The sequence below is a fragment of the Salminus brasiliensis genome, chromosome 14 (genome assembly GCF_030463535.1).
Source record: "Salminus brasiliensis chromosome 14, fSalBra1.hap2, whole genome shotgun sequence".
NCBI lineage: Eukaryota > Metazoa > Chordata > Actinopteri > Characiformes > Bryconidae > Salminus > Salminus brasiliensis.
Window position 1 is genome coordinate 30,198,836 of NC_132891.1, and position 19,134 is coordinate 30,217,969.

Consider the following 19,134-nt stretch of genomic DNA (forward strand, 5'->3'; position numbering starts at 1 on the left):
AGTCTCAGCTTCTAGGTGCCCCCGTTGACCGCTTTTATGTCCCCACCGATGTCAAAATCAAACCTACATCCATGCAGTCAGTTCTAAACCATGTCTCTTATGTTCTCAGACCGCTGGGATTATTACAAGCAGTAAGGTCAAGCGCCACTACGAGAGTTAAGCAATTACTAAGTTACTACTAAGTTATCAAGCAATTTAAGAATTACACAGTTCTTCAAAAGCATATCTTTTGAGTTTGTTTGTCCTTAACAGTAGAGGACTTCTGGCCTCCCAAGCAACTTGTGCTCATGTAGGTGGCATGTGGCATAGTTTGGGAGATGTTCTGTCCCCCTAAAACCTATTGCTGTCCATCATCCACCAGGCAGGTTCTTGACATTATCAGTTGCTGTAAACATCTTAATTATTGCCCTAAAATTAAATGTAAGATTAGATTCTGCCCACATAAGTTATAGAAACATTTTTTTCATGATAAAAATGAAGTTGTTCTCAGTTGTGGTTCCTCAAGTATAGCACTGTATATATTGACAAGGCTAGTGAAAATACAAAGCTCTAATAAAGCAGACACTGAAGCTGCGTTTCTGAAGCCAAAGTTGCAGGCGAGGTAGGCTGAATTTCTCGCCTGCTGTGTCACAGAAGGCTGTTCCAGAGTGAAGGTCGCTTCGAATACAGCTTAAAAATGCAGCCCACGTTTAGAGCGATTTCAAGGATGCAGCTGAGTATCCTTCACAGCCATGGAAACACCACCATGAACATGTCAAAAAATGAACAATTAAAAAAATTAATTACAATTAAAAAACATTTTTTTATACAATTAAAAAAATATTTAATATAAATATAAATTATTTAAAATGTGTGACCAATAGACTACAAAAGAGAAGTCTTCACAGGGCAGTCCTTCCTCAGCAGCAGCCTAGGCTTTGGAACACTGCTTGAGTTTAGGTTAGGAAAGGCAGCTGCTAGGATTAGTAGGGTGTAATATTGTGTAAACATGAGGCATCAAAGCATGGCCATCATGCTTAATTAGCTGCTTAATTAACTGCTTAATTAGCTCATTCTTAATGGGTGGGTATTCAAGGTCTTTATCGGTTTGTGTAAAAGCCTCTGATGAGTAGATCAGACCAACCTGACAGTCAAAAAAATAGAGAGAGTCACATAAATAGAAAAAATATGTGCTTAATGTCCAGTTTAATGTAATGTTTGATTGAACATTTATTTTTATTTTTTCACAGGTCAGTGGGGGGAAAGTATAACCAGTATAAAACCATTTGTTTTTGCATTTCAAGATCATAGTTGAAATATCCAGTTGGGAACCAAAGTGCTGTTGATCATGTGGTGATATTTTCAATGCAGTCAAAGAAAGTGTGCTGACTGAATAACAGTTTCATGTCCAACTAAGGCTATGTTCAGACTGCAGGCAAATCAGATCTGTTAAAATGACCGTCCACATTTGTGGTGATCAGATTGGATTTGCATATCTGGACATCTGGACCTATCTGCATGGGTTGCTGTGGTAAACCTGTGGTGCTCTTGATGGATCCCCGCACCGCCGTCACTCTGGATTTGACTTGGTCATTGTCTGTCGCATTACGAGTGATGCATAAGACTCAGACTGAACCACCTCCATATGTGGTTTTGGCTGCCCGGGCCCTGTTCAGAACTGGTCACTTCATGTGTCTTGAGGAACAGGGTTATAAGACACATTTGAAACAGATACAAATCTGATCAGTTAAACCAGAGGAGGTGGTCTGAGACGCATGAAACAGTGTAAATGCATCCAGCTCTGCAAGATGCGTTCGACAACCAAAACCCCTTCCAGAAACACCAGTAATAATTGCAGTATGACAAGCGAATTTGCATAATCCGTTCCAAACATTGATTAATCTCAGTCTGACTAATGCATTTGGAGATTCGGAGATGCATTTGACTACAGGGTATAAACGCACGTGGCTAAAACCTGATCAGGGTGCAATCCAGATACTAGTCACATGAAGTGACCAGGTGTAAACTGAGTCTAAGTGTCTGAGAGATGTACTGGGCCTTTCTCTTATGCTGGTTCAGGGTTTCTTTGTCGAAAGAGAGAAACATCGGCACACATCATTCAAGCATTCAACCAATAAACTGTAATTACATTTATTTATTCACAAATATGTTTTTATTGTTTAACATCAGCAGAAATTCTGTCACCGTTTCATGCAGATCATCACATGGCGTAAACATAAGGTGGATAAAGACTCACTGGCTCCTTGGCCTAGCTCAGCAGACTATGTAATGCACTGTTATAATGAGAAGCCTGTTCAGAACCTACGTTAACATCAACATATGTTGTGAAGAAGTGTCCTTGTCTCAGGTTTGAAATGAGAATCTGTTTAGCTCGATGCTAGCTGTGTACTAGTTAGCTAGTGACTAAGTTCATGGTAAAAAGATTGCTGCAAGCCTTCTTTCTAGCTACCTAGTACAGTAATGGAGTTGTGTTATAGTAGTCATAATAGTTTGCTGCATTAAGATCAATTTGATTGTAGCAAGCTGATATAATTGTTAGAATTGTTGTTATTTGGTTAAAAAAAAGGATTCTAAAGTTAGGTTATTGTTTATTGACAGATAACATAGGAGCAAAGTACATTTAAGCTCTATTTTGGAGGAAATCTGCGTCAAGGCTGTTCAGTAGTCAACCCAGTTTTTACTTTTTTCACGCTTCCTTTTGTAGGTGAAGCGGTAGGAATCTACTGTCTATTGTGCTAAAATAGCCAACCTTAACATTTTATCCATGCATTGTTTTGGATTAGCCATGCTAATAACAGACACCCAGGTGAGGGAGAAGAATAATACTGTAAAATGTTCTACAGACACTTTCTACTTTTCCTTTTTTTAAAGAGAATCAGATTTCATTTTTCAGGATGACGATGATATTTGTAATATCTTGTTTTAATGGGAGGATTTTTTGGCAAATGATGGCTGCTATGCTAAGCACAAGTTTCTTTGGTGTTAAGATAGGATTGTGTTGTTGCAGTTCTTCACACATGAAATGTCCTTGAGCTTCCAGGATTTATCATTTCAGAACTGTTTACAGGTAAATGCACTTTTGCTGTCAATAAGATGAAAGGCAGCAGTGACAGCATTCCTATCAGCGTTTAGCAGCCAGGCTGTTTGGATTAGTGTTGTTCAAATATCACAGGTTATCCAAATGAGAGTCCCCATCATCCTTGAGCTGAGTTTAACCCGAAATGTTTTTCGGCTTCTCCACTTGTACTGCTTTTAAGAATTCCAAATATCCCAAAAGACACATAAGAAGTACATAAGTTTCTACTACTTTCACTGAACTGCTTGCTGGAACAATACCTCCAACATGGCGCATCAGCGAGAAAGAAAGGGCTCTTAATCGACCATGGATACCCTGACGTTGGCAAGAACGTGTTAAAAAAACAGCCTTGAAACAGAGGGCAGGGCTAGATGTGGGAATCATTGGGCTACACCCATGGCCACCCTGATTATCATTCCAATCCCGTCCCATTTCTGAATGCTAAGGGGGATCGTAGATGCAGTCCATCTCCAATCCTCCAGAGGATTTGAATAAGGTTTTTTTTTTTACACACAATGTACTGTACGTAAACATAAACACACACACACACAGAAGCACAGATGGACATGCAACAAGGCTGGACAAACAGACACACAGGCATACAGACATAAACAGACATCATTCAGTTTTATTCTGAGGTGGGTCCAAGAGTTTACGACTCCTGCACTACTCTTAGGATTAAAAAAACAACAACAAAAAGACAACTTTCTTGGCACAAACATCAAAAAGTTACACAAACTGTCAGCGTGGTAAAAATACGAATTTGTCAGAAGTAAACAAGGTAAGCAAGCGTGTCTAAAATGTTAGAAATGTAAGAAACAAGCCCTTCAAAATAGATCTGTGATAAGTCTATTATCAACACTTTATCTGTGACATCTGAGATCTACTCAATGAATTTCTGGATTCTGGAGGTGAAACAAAAATTAGTGATTCCACTAAAAACTGACTGTTAGGAACTATTTACACTAAAACATTCCAGTCCAAACTCAGAAGTAAAGCTCCATTATGGCTCCCGAGAAAAAAAAAATACTGGTTCAGCACTTCAGCTGTGGGTCGGCAATAAGCAAAAACGTAGTTTTATTGCAAAGATGTGGAAGTTGCTACTTACAATACACACGTGACGTGAGAAACACCTAGGTAAAGTCATTGGCAGAAGACAGAACAGGTGAGGATGTGCTTGTAGTGTGTTTTCATCATGTCTGAATTTAGCACCATTGTTTCTTTGTTTTTTTTATACACCAGACACAAAGAGGTTACCATACATGGAAGGTTTATGATCTCGCTCTTTTTTAAAACATGAACTGGAAAAAAGTCTCCCAAAGTTTTCTCGTCTCTGCCTCCGATGCTTTTGTGTTTGTTCGCCGCTCTCTTCACCTGAGATGTGTCTTGAGCGTAGATTTACATATCACAGACCTAGAAAGCTGACAAAGGTTGCACTGCTTAAAAGTAGCCTGTATGACCAAATCAAAGGCACTGTTAGTTTAGTCATAACTGACCTGTAGTTCCTCAAACACATGTGTAAGTCATCAAGGGCCTCCCTAGCTTTGATAGTTCACCTCAGATGCTCTGAAGATACTTTTTTTTAGTTGAAAAGAACATTCACTGATCACCAAACGGCATAAAGTTAAGGGTGAAACACTCTTCTCAGCATTTTAAGCGAGATTTGTATAACCCCAAGATCACTGAGAGGCATTGAAAGGTTTTCAATCCAAATAAAGTTAGACCTGGATGCACAGCCGTATTGGAATCATGTCAGTATTTGGTTTATTTTACTTTGTAATTTTAGTAAAATGTCTGCATTTATACATTTTTAAGAATCAGTATCAGTAGATATGTACATGAAAAACAATGGATGGCATTAGTCTACAATATCATGGCAAATTGTACCCAGCCCTTGTAGCCTCTAAAATGACTATGTTTACATTCCGTCCATACATGTAACTAATCAGGCGAAGGTGTAACATCGTCAGCTGCGTAGGTCTGTAATATGTACATCTACGTCCGGGATGCCTCCGTAATGATGCTAGGACCTTTTCCCAGTGTACAAAAAACCCTTTCCCTGTGTTTTCATGCACGTTCGCCCCCGCTGGTCTCCCTCCCCCCACAGAGAAAGAGAGGAAGAAAAAAAAGAAGAAAAAGAAGGCTGCAGAGTCTTCAAGTATTAACACAGCTCGGCCCACAAAGCCTCAGACACACATTAATCATTATTAAGGACCTAGTGTTGACTCTAAGAAAAAAAAAAAACAGGAGCAAGCTAATGGTTAATTTGCGCCCCACCCCCGACAAATATATAATATAGATTCATATATTTATATGTATATAAATAAAAATTCAGTGCTGTAAAAACGTCTCCGACTCCATAGGATCTGACCCATCGCTGAAGATTTCTCATTTTTTAATGGCTAAAAAACAAAAAAGCTACTGCAGGACTATGTAAACTGAACTGGATATCCCGTGTTAATCGTCCTTCATTGAGAATACAACACTGAGAAAGTGAAGACTTGTTAATTAATAGCATTTGTTTGTTTGTTTGTTTGTTTTTTCTTGGTTTTCTCTTTTTGGTTTAATGCAACACAGAGTAAAAGAATGCTTTTAGCATTTGTGTGTGTGTGTGTGTGCAGGGTTTGGTTTTTTGGCAGCAGCAAGGCACCAAGAAAATGCATCAGTGAGCGCAAGAGTTTGCATGTGGGTGTTTGTGTGTATGTGTTTTAGAAGCTGAACACCGTCTGCTGTCCTGTAGGCCTCTGAGATTGGCGTCTCTTTCACTGTGTGTGTGAACGTGTATGAGTGTGTGTGTGAGCTCAGTCTCTAGTTGGTGGTGCAGTGTTATCGATTATGATGCGCAGCGCTGCACGTTGATTCCCTCTTCAGCATGAACCTGCAGGTCGACAGGCCGTGCCGGCTGATCTCCCGGCCGGGCGTTTATCAGAGACAGGTTCTTTACGCAGCCTGTGATGCCCGAGGAGAACTTCCCTCCAGTCAACACAGCCATGTCTGGAGCTCCTCCTGCAGACACGCACAAACATTCAGAGCGCTTGCCTTGTTACGGTTTGCTTTAAACACTCTCAATGCATAAGGCTACGTTTCCTTTCATTAATTTAAGCAGACAGTAGCGCAATAGATACAGTTTGTTGTATAGCGCCCCCTGGGGTAGCTGGTACAGCCTGTGGTGCGTAAAGCTCCGTCCTCATACAAGCCATCATGATATAAACCAAACGTTATAATACAATATGCATTAAAATGCAGTTCTAGAATTAAGCTTGATTTGATCGTAGTCAACTGAATTTCAGGATCACTTAGAATTTTACCTTGACTGGCTAATGTTTGACATGCAGTGTGAGCGGGGAGGCGATGACTGACTCAACTGCCCAAACAAGCTCATTTTGGTCACTAGTTTAAGCAGTCTCACAAGATAATTTCAAAGCGGCACATTGTCGATTGTATTGGTTACATTCATATTCATACTAAGTCTTCCCAGCCACTGGGTCCATGTATTTGCCCTCCTTTTTCATAAAAATTCAGCGCATTGTAATATACAGGGCACAATATTCTGCTGAATTGAGTGCTTGTATGTAGACAGAGCTCAGAACTCTCAGCACCCACATTGCACCAGGCCGATCGGGTCGACAACCTTTGTACATTGTAAGCATATAAATTTCAAACTTTGTCCATACATGGCAAACAACTCTGTGAGTTGAAATCACACAGTGCATGCCTGGCTTAACATACAGTGGGGTCCATAAGTATTTGGACAGTAAAAAATTCTGTAATTTTGCCTCTGTACACCACCTTAATGGATCTGATGAAGGAATCAAGATGTGATGGCATTAAAGGGTTAATCAATATTATCATATTAGCTTATGGAATACTCTCTAGACCAGCCTGAACCAGTAGAGGACATTCATTTATCTACAAAGCAGTACATACCCAGATATATGTTGCCCTTGGTGTTCACCATGATGCTCTTGCCTTGTGACTGTCCACGTCGGGCTGTCCCACCATCCACCTGGATATAGCCTTGTTTACCTGTCCTGCTCATAACACAACCAACACACAGTATCAGTAGCAGTAGTTGAGTTTCAGAACTAAGAGATTACAATCAGCATATACAATCGTCTGCATCCAATGCAGCGGCACGGGTTGTCTTCAATGTTCCTAAATTCAGCCATGTCTCTCCACTGCTGCGTTCTCTTCACTGGCTTCCTGTAGCTGCTTCCCGCATCAGATTCAAAACCTTGACGCTGGCCTACAAAGCCAAGAATGGACCAGCCTCTCCGTACTTGAGAGCCCTTCCAGCTTCAAGTACAGCTCGGCTCGACCCGCCATCCCTCAAAATCCACGGAAGACGAGCGTCCAGACTTTTTTCTGTCCTGGCACCAAAGTGGTGGAACGAGCTTCCCCTGGGTGTCCGAACGGCAGAGTCGCTCGCTGTCTTCAAACACAGACTGAAGACCCACATCGTCCGAGAGTACTTGGGCGAATAGCAGAGTGGTCACCTTACTGGCTTGTGTTTAGTAGAGTCTAAACTTAGAGGTATCTTTACATTATTAGTCTATTCAAACTAGCTGAGGTTTTTCTTGGGTAAATAGCAAGTAGTACCTGACGGCGGTGATTTTGTGCCACTGTCCATCATTGACGCGCTCTCTGGAGAGGATCCGAGCTTCTCCGCTGCCCAGCTGGTAACTGTGGGGAAAAAATGTAGACCTAAACAAATAGCTATTTTGTGGAAACATGCTAGTAGAAGGTCCCATTTACAGTTTCAAAATAACAAAAAAGGAAAATAGCCCAAATCAACCCAGATAACCTGCCAATGTGGGGCATGTATTGGAGGGGTTAAAAATAGGCCCCAAGTGTACAGTGCAGTGCAGTGCAGTGTACAACCCACATGGGGCCTATTTTTAACCCCTTCTGGTCCCACCACTTACCCTGGTGGGCACCTCTAGTGTGGGACCAATATGGAACTTGGGGACAAAACCTTCTGGTTCCCAGTTGGGCTACCAATACATGCCCCACATTGGCAGGTTATCTGGGTTGATTTGGGCTATTTTCCTTTTTTAAGGAGATGTAATCCATGTGAGATTAAGGTGGGCTGTAACAATGGAGTCCCAGGGTTAGAGCCCATGTCCACCCGGAACCAACATAATCCATGTTCCACCCATGTGAGCCACACATTAGCATGATGGCTGGGAAAAGGTTGGGCCCCCTGCATAGTGAGTACTTAGCAAAAAAACCCTTTTGCAAGTACCAAAGTTTCTAAATGCTTTTTGCTGCAGATAAGAGAGCTTTCATGGTCACATTTGTGCAGGTGTCACCACCACTCCAGAGTCTACTAAACCTTCCTGAGGGTCATTTTCTATTCAAATGTGTGGGTGAGCATCTACAGCACTAGTCCTGTACAATTCTCACCTGAACAGCAAGTGTCCGTTTTGTAAACCCAGACTTATGAAGTCCTTCCCCTTTCCTTGATCACCCTGTTCCTGCAAACAAGAGTTAAAGCAGACAGTGAAACCTTGTATTTTCTATCTTCAGGTTTACCCTGCACACATGTGCACATGCTACAGGCCTAGACCATGACATATTGGGGGGGTGTTGAGAAAGGCATCATTCTGGAGAACCTTACCAAACCAGAGGCGGTAGTAGGCACCAGATGTTTGGAGTGTGTCTAGTAATGTCTAATAAAGCTACACAATAGAACATAGTTTTACAGTAGTTCTAAGATAGAGTTGGCCTAAAATGTATTTCTAAAAATCCATTCATGGTGGAGAGATACATGGAGGGAGTAGTCCCCAAACAACACTTTTTCATATTTTTCATATTTGGCATAACTGATCATCAACATCAACAACAGAACACACAGTGATACTGAACCATTTTACACCTGTGAAGCTACTCGGAACTAATAAACGATTATCTTATTTTATCTTATATCATATATCACTTATTATGCATCAGAGTAGTTGCTTAATACCTCTTAATATATATATATATATATATATATATATATATATATATATATATATATATATATATATATATTAAATTATAAAACTAGAATTTCTAAATTATAAAACTATAAACTAACTAAGTAACTTTCACTAAGTGACTTTCTTAACAAGTTTTATAACGTAAGGAAAAACTAAAAACATGCAAAAGCTAAAAAGCTACTTCCCTGCTAAAAAACACCTTGGTTGACCATCTTAGCTTTTGAATAGCTCATGGTATGTTTGCATGGTCAGCCAGCTGAACTGGCAAGACCAAGCTGGTCGATCACCAAGACCAGCGGGACTAGCATCACCAAACATGTTGACCAAAATCGAATACAGCATACATCATGCTGGTCCAAAGCTGGTTAACCCACTAACATATATGTTTTCATGAGCAGTTTTTCAACATTCTTGACCATCAACAACCAACATAGACTATCCGAAACCAGCTACCAGCAAAAGCTGGTCTTGAGCTGGATTTTTTAGCATTGACTTCCATTACATAATAACATTTTTTTTTCCTTCTTGTGTAAAATTGCTATTTTGAAGATACAAGGTTTTGTGTGATAGCAATGTAATGCTAGTGTTTTAGTGGAAATGGTTTGGTTTTGAGAAATGCTTTGATGAAATTGTCATCTTTTACTTGAGTGCAACCTGTTTTTAAGACTAAACTGAATCTGTTCATTGTCGTGACCATTCCTTCAGTGCAGCAGAAACAAACATCTCAACATCCAATGCAGACATACTTGAGAGTGTGACTGCTTGCGGAGAGCGGACACCTTTTTGCTAGCATGCTGCTTGCGGAGGCTCAGGGCAGCTGCCGGCTCCTGAGAAGGATTGGGGGGGGGGTGATGGGAGGTTAGTGAGGCAGTGCAAAACAGGCAACATGCAGTGCATTCTCTTTCACAACAGGCCATGCTTTTTAAAGTGATAGTTTGGCAAAATGCCCCCCTTTAGCCAAGTGTAGATAATCACCCAAGGAAGTCTAAAGTTTTGCGCTGAAGCTACGAGGCTAATAATCAAGTAATGAAAGCTAATGTACACCAATTAGCATTGTGCAAACTGCATGCCCTAAACTCAAGAGTACTTGCTTTTACCCATGCCAACTACTCAGTGTGGTTTGAGGCAGATGTGTGATGAATTACGCATGCTAATTGGTGGCCATAAGCTGTAGCTGTAGTGCAAAACTTCTAAACATGTCTTGGCTGATCAGCTACATTCAGGGCAAAGATCCAAAAACGGTGTAAATGAGATGTTTCACCAAACTATCACTTTAAATGTGTACTCGGTGCCTCTGGTAGTGAGCTGTGTCATGAACAAGATTCTCATTAACATGGTTATAAATCATCAAATGCAGAAATTAGAGACAGTGGGAAAAGGCAAACGGTTTGATTTGTTTCAGGATGGGGAAACATGGGTGATTACAGAAGGGTCAGTGTGGTAATAAATATTAGAGTTCATGTGAGGTCACTTTGTAGAAAATCACTGGAAGCTTCAAGTGAAACTCCTCCCTGCACTCCACCTACACCATGTAAACTTGTACATCATGTGAATCTCTTGTTTGACAATCTTTAGATATGAGCTAGCTCATGAGTTAGAATACTTGTGCAGAAGTCAGAGGCCACGCTTCCTTAATTAAGTACAAGTTTATCTGAAGAGAGTTTTAAAAGAGTCAGAGAACCATGCAAGACCTCCTGGTCGACCACCAAGACAGATAAACAGCACTTAAAACTCTTTGAAAGAGTTTGCTTCCACCCATCCACAGGTGGGAGACATCATTGATAAAAAAGATATCACTGAAGAACATCAGCAGATCAAACTGCTGAAGCTGCCGGGGTTCTCAGAACAGCGGCCTGACCACCTCACAGTCTAGTCCTCAACATCAGTGAACGTGTTTAGGATGACTTGGATGGAAAAGCAGAAAATGCCCTAGGACTAAACTTACACTTTGTGTAAAAGCTTTCCCTGCAGAAACACTTTTTATTTACACTATAAGGACAAAAGTATTGAGACACATGCCCATTCGTTGCTTTATCCGAAATCAATGGTTTTAATTAAGACTTATGAATTAAGACTGGTGTTATCCTGATTTAGTTGGAGTAACTGTCTCTGCTGTCCAGGGAAGGCTTTCGACTAGATTGTGGAGCACTGCTGTGAGGATTTGATGGCATTTGGTGACAAGAGCATTAGTGAGGTCAGGATGTTGGATGATCACCACCCCACCTCATCCCCAACTCCCTAACCATCATTCTATAGAACACAGTTCCACCGCTCCACTGCTCAATGCTGGGGGGCTTTATACCCCTTTTTACTCTCATGTTGCCAACAAGTTCATGTTTATCTGCTTCAGAGACTCCTATTCTATTTTCAGTACTTCTCTACAGGGACTAGACGAGCTGTGTGTGTATGTGTGTGTGTGTGTGTGTGTATCAGCTGTGTCAGCAATGGGTGCAACTTCATGTAGCTAGCTGAATACATTCATTAGAAGAGGGGTCCACAAACTTGTGGACATATAGTGTATGTTCAGTGCATGAGTGTGGTGCAGCTGGACAGAAAGGCTTCTGTTCCAGGACCTACCACTCCCTGCCACAGAAGGAGGCCGTCTGAAGAGACAGTGTTGATCTCCAGCTCAATGGTCTCAGGAGCGTCAGGAGCACTGAAACACAAGTATTTGCATTTAAAAGGAATGTGATGCAACAGTGCAATGCCTGACCAGTAGAGCAATAGTACTTCGGGCATGGGGCGACTCACCTACGTGGGAACATCGGCTTAGGAAGGGCGAGGTAGCCATCGTCGTGGAAATAAGCTGAGTACTGGATTGGAGAATCTGTGACAGAAGCACAAGTTTCAGTTTACACAACACTGATGGCCACCAGGCCAACCTGCTGCTATACTGCCACCCTGTGGAGCCCAACAGAATGACCTAAAGGTCGGTTAATGAAAGGAAGAAAGAGAGCAGAAGGTCGAGACGAAGGCAATTCCAGTGATCCGTATGGTTAATAAAAGCACTGAGTTGCTTTAATTGTCATTGTTGGAATTAATTGGCGAGAGAAGGAAATCAACAGGAGACAAAAAAGGTGTGTTTGACAGGTAAATCAACAGAACCCACATTCAGATAACTTGCACATTAGACGACACACAGAGTTGACATGGGACAACAGTACCAAGACCAGGCATTCCTACACGAAAGACATTCATTCTCCCAATACTCCCAACAAGCTGCTCAAAGACCTGACGTCCCCGGCAGTTCAATGCTTACCGACAAAACTCCTTTCATGCTTTTCGCTATCCACCGTGACGCTGGCCTTGCGCTCACCTGTTTTTCAACCTAATCTCTATCTGCTGCATCTGCACTGCAAAGTAACGGCATTGTTTGTTGGTAATTTGCATATCCTGCGCTCAGAGCACAGGTTCTCTGGAACAGAGAAGGTTAAGAGCCTAGCTTGAGGACCCAACATTGATAGATAAGTGAACCTGGGTATCAACCCCACAACATTATGATCAATAACCCATCACTATAACCACGGAGACCAGTGAAAATGAAAGAAATTGGAAGTAGGGGAATCCCTGGGCTGCAGCCCACATAATGCAGCACTTGCCATCAGTGTCAATGTACTCGAACTCCACAAGTAAGGAAGCTAAAGTGAGCATTAATGCTAAGCTAAATCCTTAGTTAACTGGCTTTTACCATCTCTTCTCCCAAACATCTGCTTCCTCGAAAACAAACTGGACTACCCCAGACTAGACCTCACTACACATCATAACCAAACCAAACCTGGGGAAGGAAGTTTGTGCTAGGCAGATGCTAGACTAAAAGCTGACGCTAGTTGAGACTGGCTACAGTCTCTTATGCTAGGTAACCACACACCAACTGCACCAAGAGGACACTGAGAGGACAGCTACACTCTCTGACTTGGAAATAATTACAAAAATAATTACAATGTTGTTGCAGTGCTAAAAACAAAGCTATGCTAAGCTAAGCTTTGTATGCTTAAGCTACATGGCCCATCATGGTGATGTAAACCACCCAGTAAAGGTAGAGCTTATCATTTTTTACAGCTATTTTTTGCTAAGCCCACCATGAAAGGAAAATCAGTGTGTTTCATTCTGAGGCAAAATAACAGGGTGGTAAATAGGCTTGTAGAACCACATCTAAGCATTTGCTTCAAATGAAGTCACAAACTTATTATTTATACACCAAAGTACAACCTAAAATATGAAATACATACACTCTATGGCACCTTTATGTTCTTTTTTTTTGTGATAAAATTGTTGTGCATGGTAATCGATAATACAAAACAGATGCAGCAGATGGAAATTATGCTGGAAAACGCTGAGTTTTCCATTAAGTAACTGATGTTTAATGGCTCACATCTGCCCACTCACTTGGTTTCACAGTCGAGCAGGTCAAGTAACATACGAAACAGGTCACACTGTTGTGAAAGGCTGAGTTACAGACTGAAAGAGATACATGAGTAGATGTATGTGGAGAATCCCTGAATCCGTAAATGATTTACATATTAATCTGAATCTTAGATTCATCGTTTTCTCTTTTTGTGGACACACTATATTTCTGGGGTCAGTTTACATGAAGCAGAGGCCAGCAAACTGTTCCCTCAGCATTAGCCAGCACTTTCGGAGCCAAAGTCAAGTAGGCGCTACGCACTTCCAAAACACATGCACTGGTCATGATGCAGAATTAGGAGGAAATGCCCAACAGCTGCTTGACGTTGCTCCCTGAAAGTGCCAACAACTGACTCTGAGATTGAAAGACAACAAGTAGCTTGGTTCTTATGTACGCTGACACCCGAAACCATACAGGCGGGTTTATTCATTTTTATTTAACTTTCTGTTACTGTTATTTTCTTTTGTTGTTGTTGTTGATGTAAATGTTGATGCTTTTTCAAGGAGGGGGGTTAGATGGGACGAGCCCTTGAGAGCGTTCTCCTGGTTAGTGGTGACTCAGGCAGACGGGACGGATACTGTACCATTAACCCCGCTGCCCTCCAAACTCCACTGCGCCTCGGTGGGGACCTCCTTCTGCCCTGTATGTGTGGGATACAGCCAATGAGAGTGCACGGGTGAGACACACTTACTGAGGGACGCTGCCAGGTCCCCAGGCTCACATCAGCCGGGGTGGGAACACTTCCCTGTGGAGTGTTGCGATTCTCACTCAGCTCAGTGGGACAGTGCTTGCTAAGGAAAAGGGGTTTTGTGTGTGGTCGGAGGGCAAAGGTGCATCCTGACGATCCGATCCAGTTTCAGTAGCATCTGGAGTAAGTTTGCTAGCATTCACATACACTGCCTGTCCAAAGGTTGCAAAATACTTAGTACACTACTGTGCAAAGTCTCACGACTGATTAAATCATATGTAAAGCTGCTTATCTGAGCAGTAAGAGTTTGTTTGTTCATGACAAAATGATACCTCTGGAATAAGTACAAACAAATAAACAGCTCAACCTGTTTCAGAGCTCTCTTGGAGGAAGGTCAGTACGTACAGTATTCACCATTGCCAGCTTAAGATGGTCAAGCTGGTTTAGCTGGTCTACCAGCATGTCCAAACTGACCAAGCTTGACCATGCTGGTGCACTAATGTGACCAGCTTGAACAAACCTGTTAACCAATATGACCAATCTGATAGACCAGCTTAACCAGCATGCCTACCAGCATAGGTTATGTTTCACCTGGATGACAAGCTTTTCACCTCTTTAGACCAGTTCAGAGTTCAGAGAGGGGTCAGCATCCAAACCTATGTAATTCTAACATATCAACATATCTATGCTTTACTATATTTGTGTTTATTTGTATTTATTCCAATGTTATGTAGTGTTTTACAGTTATTAACTATTTTACACTATATTGCATAATATAATATAATTGCAACACTCATGAAAGTGTCTTCCATCCTTATGCTGAACAGACTTCAGACTGCTGCTTTATTAGATAATGATTTAACTGGGTTATTTTCCAAAGCAAAGATTGGAAACCTTTTAGCCCACACCTGAAAGGGTTAAATGATAATGAGAAATGGCAGTTTTGCAGCTTTCGCAAAGAAAGAATGCAGAAAAATTCAAAACAATTTTAGATTTCATATGTAAAGTTCTTGCAATACTTGAATACTTATGTATTCAAAACGCTTTAAAAGTGAGGTGTACTCAAACTTTTAACAGGCAGTGTATTTAGATCCACTGCATATTCAATATTCTGAGGTTTTCAGCTCCAGCACTGGTGACCTGCAGTGACCTACAGTAACACACTGATCCAACTGTTAGAGCAGGGGTAGGGTGGTAAAGGTGCAGCTCTGTGAGGGTGCAGGACTGCAGCTGAGAACCGTAAACATAGCGTCTTACTAGAACTTTTAGAGAAACGGGCGACTGGCCAGAACGAACCTTCTTCACAGAACAGGCCCGTGTAGCCTGCAGGACACACGCAGTGACTGTCCACACAGTTCCCGCCATTCTGGCACTGAGAGGAGTCCTGGCACGTGTCTTTCACCACCTCACAGCGCTCTCCTGCGACGACACACAAACACACACACACACACACACGAATATACATGCACACGGAAGTCAGTGCTGACAAATTTTGACATATTATGGAAAAGAAAACAAACATACATATAGAGGTCAATGATGATAGATAGAACCGATAAGTTTGAGAACGATGGGCTGCTGTGTTTACTTCTAGAACAGCACGCTGTTCAGCTTCGGCTCAGCCTTGATGTCAAAAGTTGTCTCATTAGAATAAGACACCCCCACATACCCATCTGACTAGCTTCACCCACTACCTTGAGTTAAGGCAGAGTTAAAAAAAAAATAAAAAACTACAGGAGTTAATAGGTATATGTTAGCTGGAAATCTGAAGACTGAAAGGCAGGTACAGCAGACTATAGCCGGAATAGAGAGGATGTGAACTCAAGGTGAAGTAAATTTGTCTTCATTTGAATTTTACTCAAAATACTGTGATGGGCCTGAGTGTATCATTACACTGCTGGTTACTGTCTATTAATTATTTATGTAATTACATTGAAATTAAATAAAAAAATAAACTATATGATGAGCTCTAAACCAAACACACACCAACATAAAAAGGCTCACCCTCATAGCCATCCTTGCAGAGACACTGGAACTCGTACTCTGCACTGGGCATGCAGCTGCCGCCATTCTGGCAGGGCCTTCGGTCACACGGGCTCTCGTCCTTACACTGACTGATAGCTCTGCTCTCTATGAAGCTGTAGGACAGGTCCACCTTCTTACCATTGATGGATACCTAGGATGGACATCAAACACATATCGACATATTAGGCCGCAAATCAACAGTCAGTTACTGAAGCTGATGTGATGGAAGCCGGAAAAATGGCCAAGCGTAGGAATCTAAGCCAAATTCTTATGACTAAACCATTGGGTATCACCAAAACATCAGGCAGGTTATTGTGGGATGTTCATGTCATGCAGTGGTCAACCAAACGTGGTCTAAAAAGGACAACCGGAGGACTGGTTACAGGGTCATGGGTGCCATGGGTGCTCTTTGATGATCCATGCAGGCCCCACCTCACAACAGGACTTAAAGGATCTGCAGCTAACGTCTTGGTGCTAGACACCACTGGACACATTCAGTGGCTTCAGAGCTCTATTGACGGCATGAGAGCTATTTAATGTGAAGTCTGATGTATGTAGTCATGGCCTGCAAACTGCTGACCTCTCCGATGCAGCCGTCAAAGAGCATGCTGACGTTGGCGGGTTTGGGTAGGATGTCCATGGACGGCACTCCGCCCAGGTACATGGGGGTGTGGATGTTAAGGCCCTGTGCCTTGCCAGGAGATGACCTCCTGATCTCCTTTGCATGGTCCACCTTCAGCGAGCCATCCTTGTTCACGCGCTCTGCGGCCACCCGGTGCCACTGGCCCAGGGACACAGGCTCCTGACTGCGCAGCACCGCCTGACCTGTAGACAGATAGTAATACATGGTACAAAACCATGATAAAGGTGTTAAAAGAACAGGTACCAGCCCATATATAGACACAAGCTTGAGCAGCAACTGGGGGAGTGTCTGTCCCGTGTCGAGAGGAGAGCAATACTGGTGAAATACATCAGTTATTTTAAGAATTTAAGAATTTAAGAATTAATTACTTATCATACCTATATCTTTTTGAAAATAACTCACGGTGAGAACTAACCAGGCTAAAGTACGGCCTCCACACGGTGGGGTTAGACTACAGATAAGTCCATATCCTCCCATACATTCAAAACTTGAGAAATTCATTTGCATTTGGCATAAAAGTCCTGAATACAATGAATTAAAACCTGCTTAATGTTAATAACTCTGAATAATTATTGATGATAATGATCCATAATATGAAAATAATATGAAAATCCATAAAATGATCCATAATCCAAAATTTGTGAATTTCCCCACTGCGGGACTAATAAAGATAATAATCTTATCTTATCTTATCTTAAACTGAATAATGAAGGATAACTGGAACTGCACTCCAACCTGTGCCAAGCTCGTAGCGGAACTCCACATAACCGTCCACCATAGAGAGTGCGACAAAGTCCTCCACCTTCATCTTCTTCCCTCCGCTGAAGAACATCAAGCCTTCTGAGTCCATGGGTTTGAACTCCATGTCGATGCGCAGGTCGTTGTGAATGTTGGTGAGAGGTGGATACGCGATGTACGAGTCCTCTCCATCAAACAGAGGCGTCGTCACAAGTGTGCCTGCGAACGCAGCGCAGAGGCCAGTGAGAACTGTGCTACATCTGCCACTCAGCATAAGGACCTACTAAAAAAAAATGCTCCTTACCGTCCATGCACTTGTTTCCATATTTGCCAAGGTGGCAGCGGCAGTCGTAGCCCATACCGGAGGGGCGGTTAATGCAGGTGGCATCTGGGCCACAAGCCTCTGTGGGTGGGAAACACACATACAGATAATGTACAGATAGAGAGCTGTAGCCACTGGTTTACAGTATATGGTCAAAAGTTTTTGGACACCTGCTCATTCATTGTTTCTTCTGCAATCAAGGGTATCAAAAAGAGTTCATCCTGCTTTTTTGTAGTAACTTTCTCTACTGTCCAGTCGATGCTTTCTTCTAGATTTTGGAGCATTGCTGTAAGGATATGAGTCCCACATCATCCCAAAACTATTGGATGCAGCACCAACCATCATTCCAGAAACATAGTTCCACTGCTCCACAGCTCAATGCTGGGAGCCTTTATACCCCTCTAGCCCACGCCTGGTATTATGCATGGTGCCAATAGGTTCATGTTCATCTGCTGCAGGGAGTCCTAGTCTATTGGCAATACTATTGTATTGGCAATAGGGACTAGACAAGATGTGTATATGTGCATTTGCACATCTGTGTCAGCAATGGGTGCAACTTAAAGTGGGGGTGTCCACAAACATTTGGACATATAGTGCATCTTCCAACAAACATACATATAGAGGTCAATGATGATAGATAGAACCGATAAGTTTGAGAACGATGGGTTGCTGTGTTTACTTCTACCCCTATGCAGTGGGCCCTTGAGGTAGATGTCCTTTATAAACACTCACCTGGATGGCAATGCTGGGAGGAATGATGCTGACAGTTGCTCCCGGTGAATCCTCTCTGACAGTTACACTTATAGAGACTGGCCACGGAGTCATGACACACTCCTCCATTCTGTACCACAAAACACAACTACAGTTTTACACATCTGTCACAATATACAAACATTCAGGATCAGAGATCAGCAGAATGATCTCCATATCTCCAATAGCAGGTTGGCTAAGGGATTTGAAGCAGTGCTGTCTTTTTTAAAACATTCATCCTGGAATGCACTTCTGCTTATGTTAAGTCTGACCTGACACGGCCGGTCCTTGCAAGTAGGGCAGTTGGTAACACCAGTAGAGCTTCTGTCAAGATCCTTAAAAATGACCTCCTCCTTCTGGATGATCAGCTGACTAATACAACCTGGAAGACATAAGTAATGATCTCAGTATTGTACCAGGTTTCTTTGCAGACAGGGTTGAAAGTGAGCACTATACATGGCTCCTAGAAATCATTTCAGGGTTCCTACTCTTTTAGTAGTATG

The 19,134-nt window shown here is 42.1% G+C and overlaps 1 protein-coding gene across 1 annotated transcript in view; it reads right to left on the minus strand.

Annotated features, from left to right (window-relative positions):
* Positions 1-2,129: 2,129 nt before the first annotated feature.
* hspg2 (heparan sulfate proteoglycan 2) overlaps positions 2,130-19,134 on the minus strand; it is a 143,175-nt gene continuing 126,170 nt past the window's right edge. Inside the window, exons 69-83 of the mRNA XM_072696888.1 lie at positions 18,904-19,013; positions 18,614-18,722; positions 17,864-17,962; positions 17,557-17,778; positions 16,759-17,003; positions 16,158-16,329; positions 15,450-15,572; positions 14,049-14,105; positions 11,812-11,887; positions 11,638-11,716; positions 9,807-9,887; positions 8,483-8,553; positions 7,676-7,759; positions 7,004-7,107; positions 2,130-6,082 (exon numbers count right to left, since the gene is read on the minus strand). Coding sequence (XP_072552989.1) covers positions 5,910-6,082; positions 7,004-7,107; positions 7,676-7,759; positions 8,483-8,553; positions 9,807-9,887; positions 11,638-11,716; positions 11,812-11,887; positions 14,049-14,105; positions 15,450-15,572; positions 16,158-16,329; positions 16,759-17,003; positions 17,557-17,778; positions 17,864-17,962; positions 18,614-18,722; positions 18,904-19,013 — 1,805 coding nt within the window. The 3' untranslated portion in view covers positions 2,130-5,909. The remainder of the gene's footprint in view (positions 6,083-7,003; positions 7,108-7,675; positions 7,760-8,482; positions 8,554-9,806; positions 9,888-11,637; positions 11,717-11,811; positions 11,888-14,048; positions 14,106-15,449; positions 15,573-16,157; positions 16,330-16,758; positions 17,004-17,556; positions 17,779-17,863; positions 17,963-18,613; positions 18,723-18,903; positions 19,014-19,134) is intronic.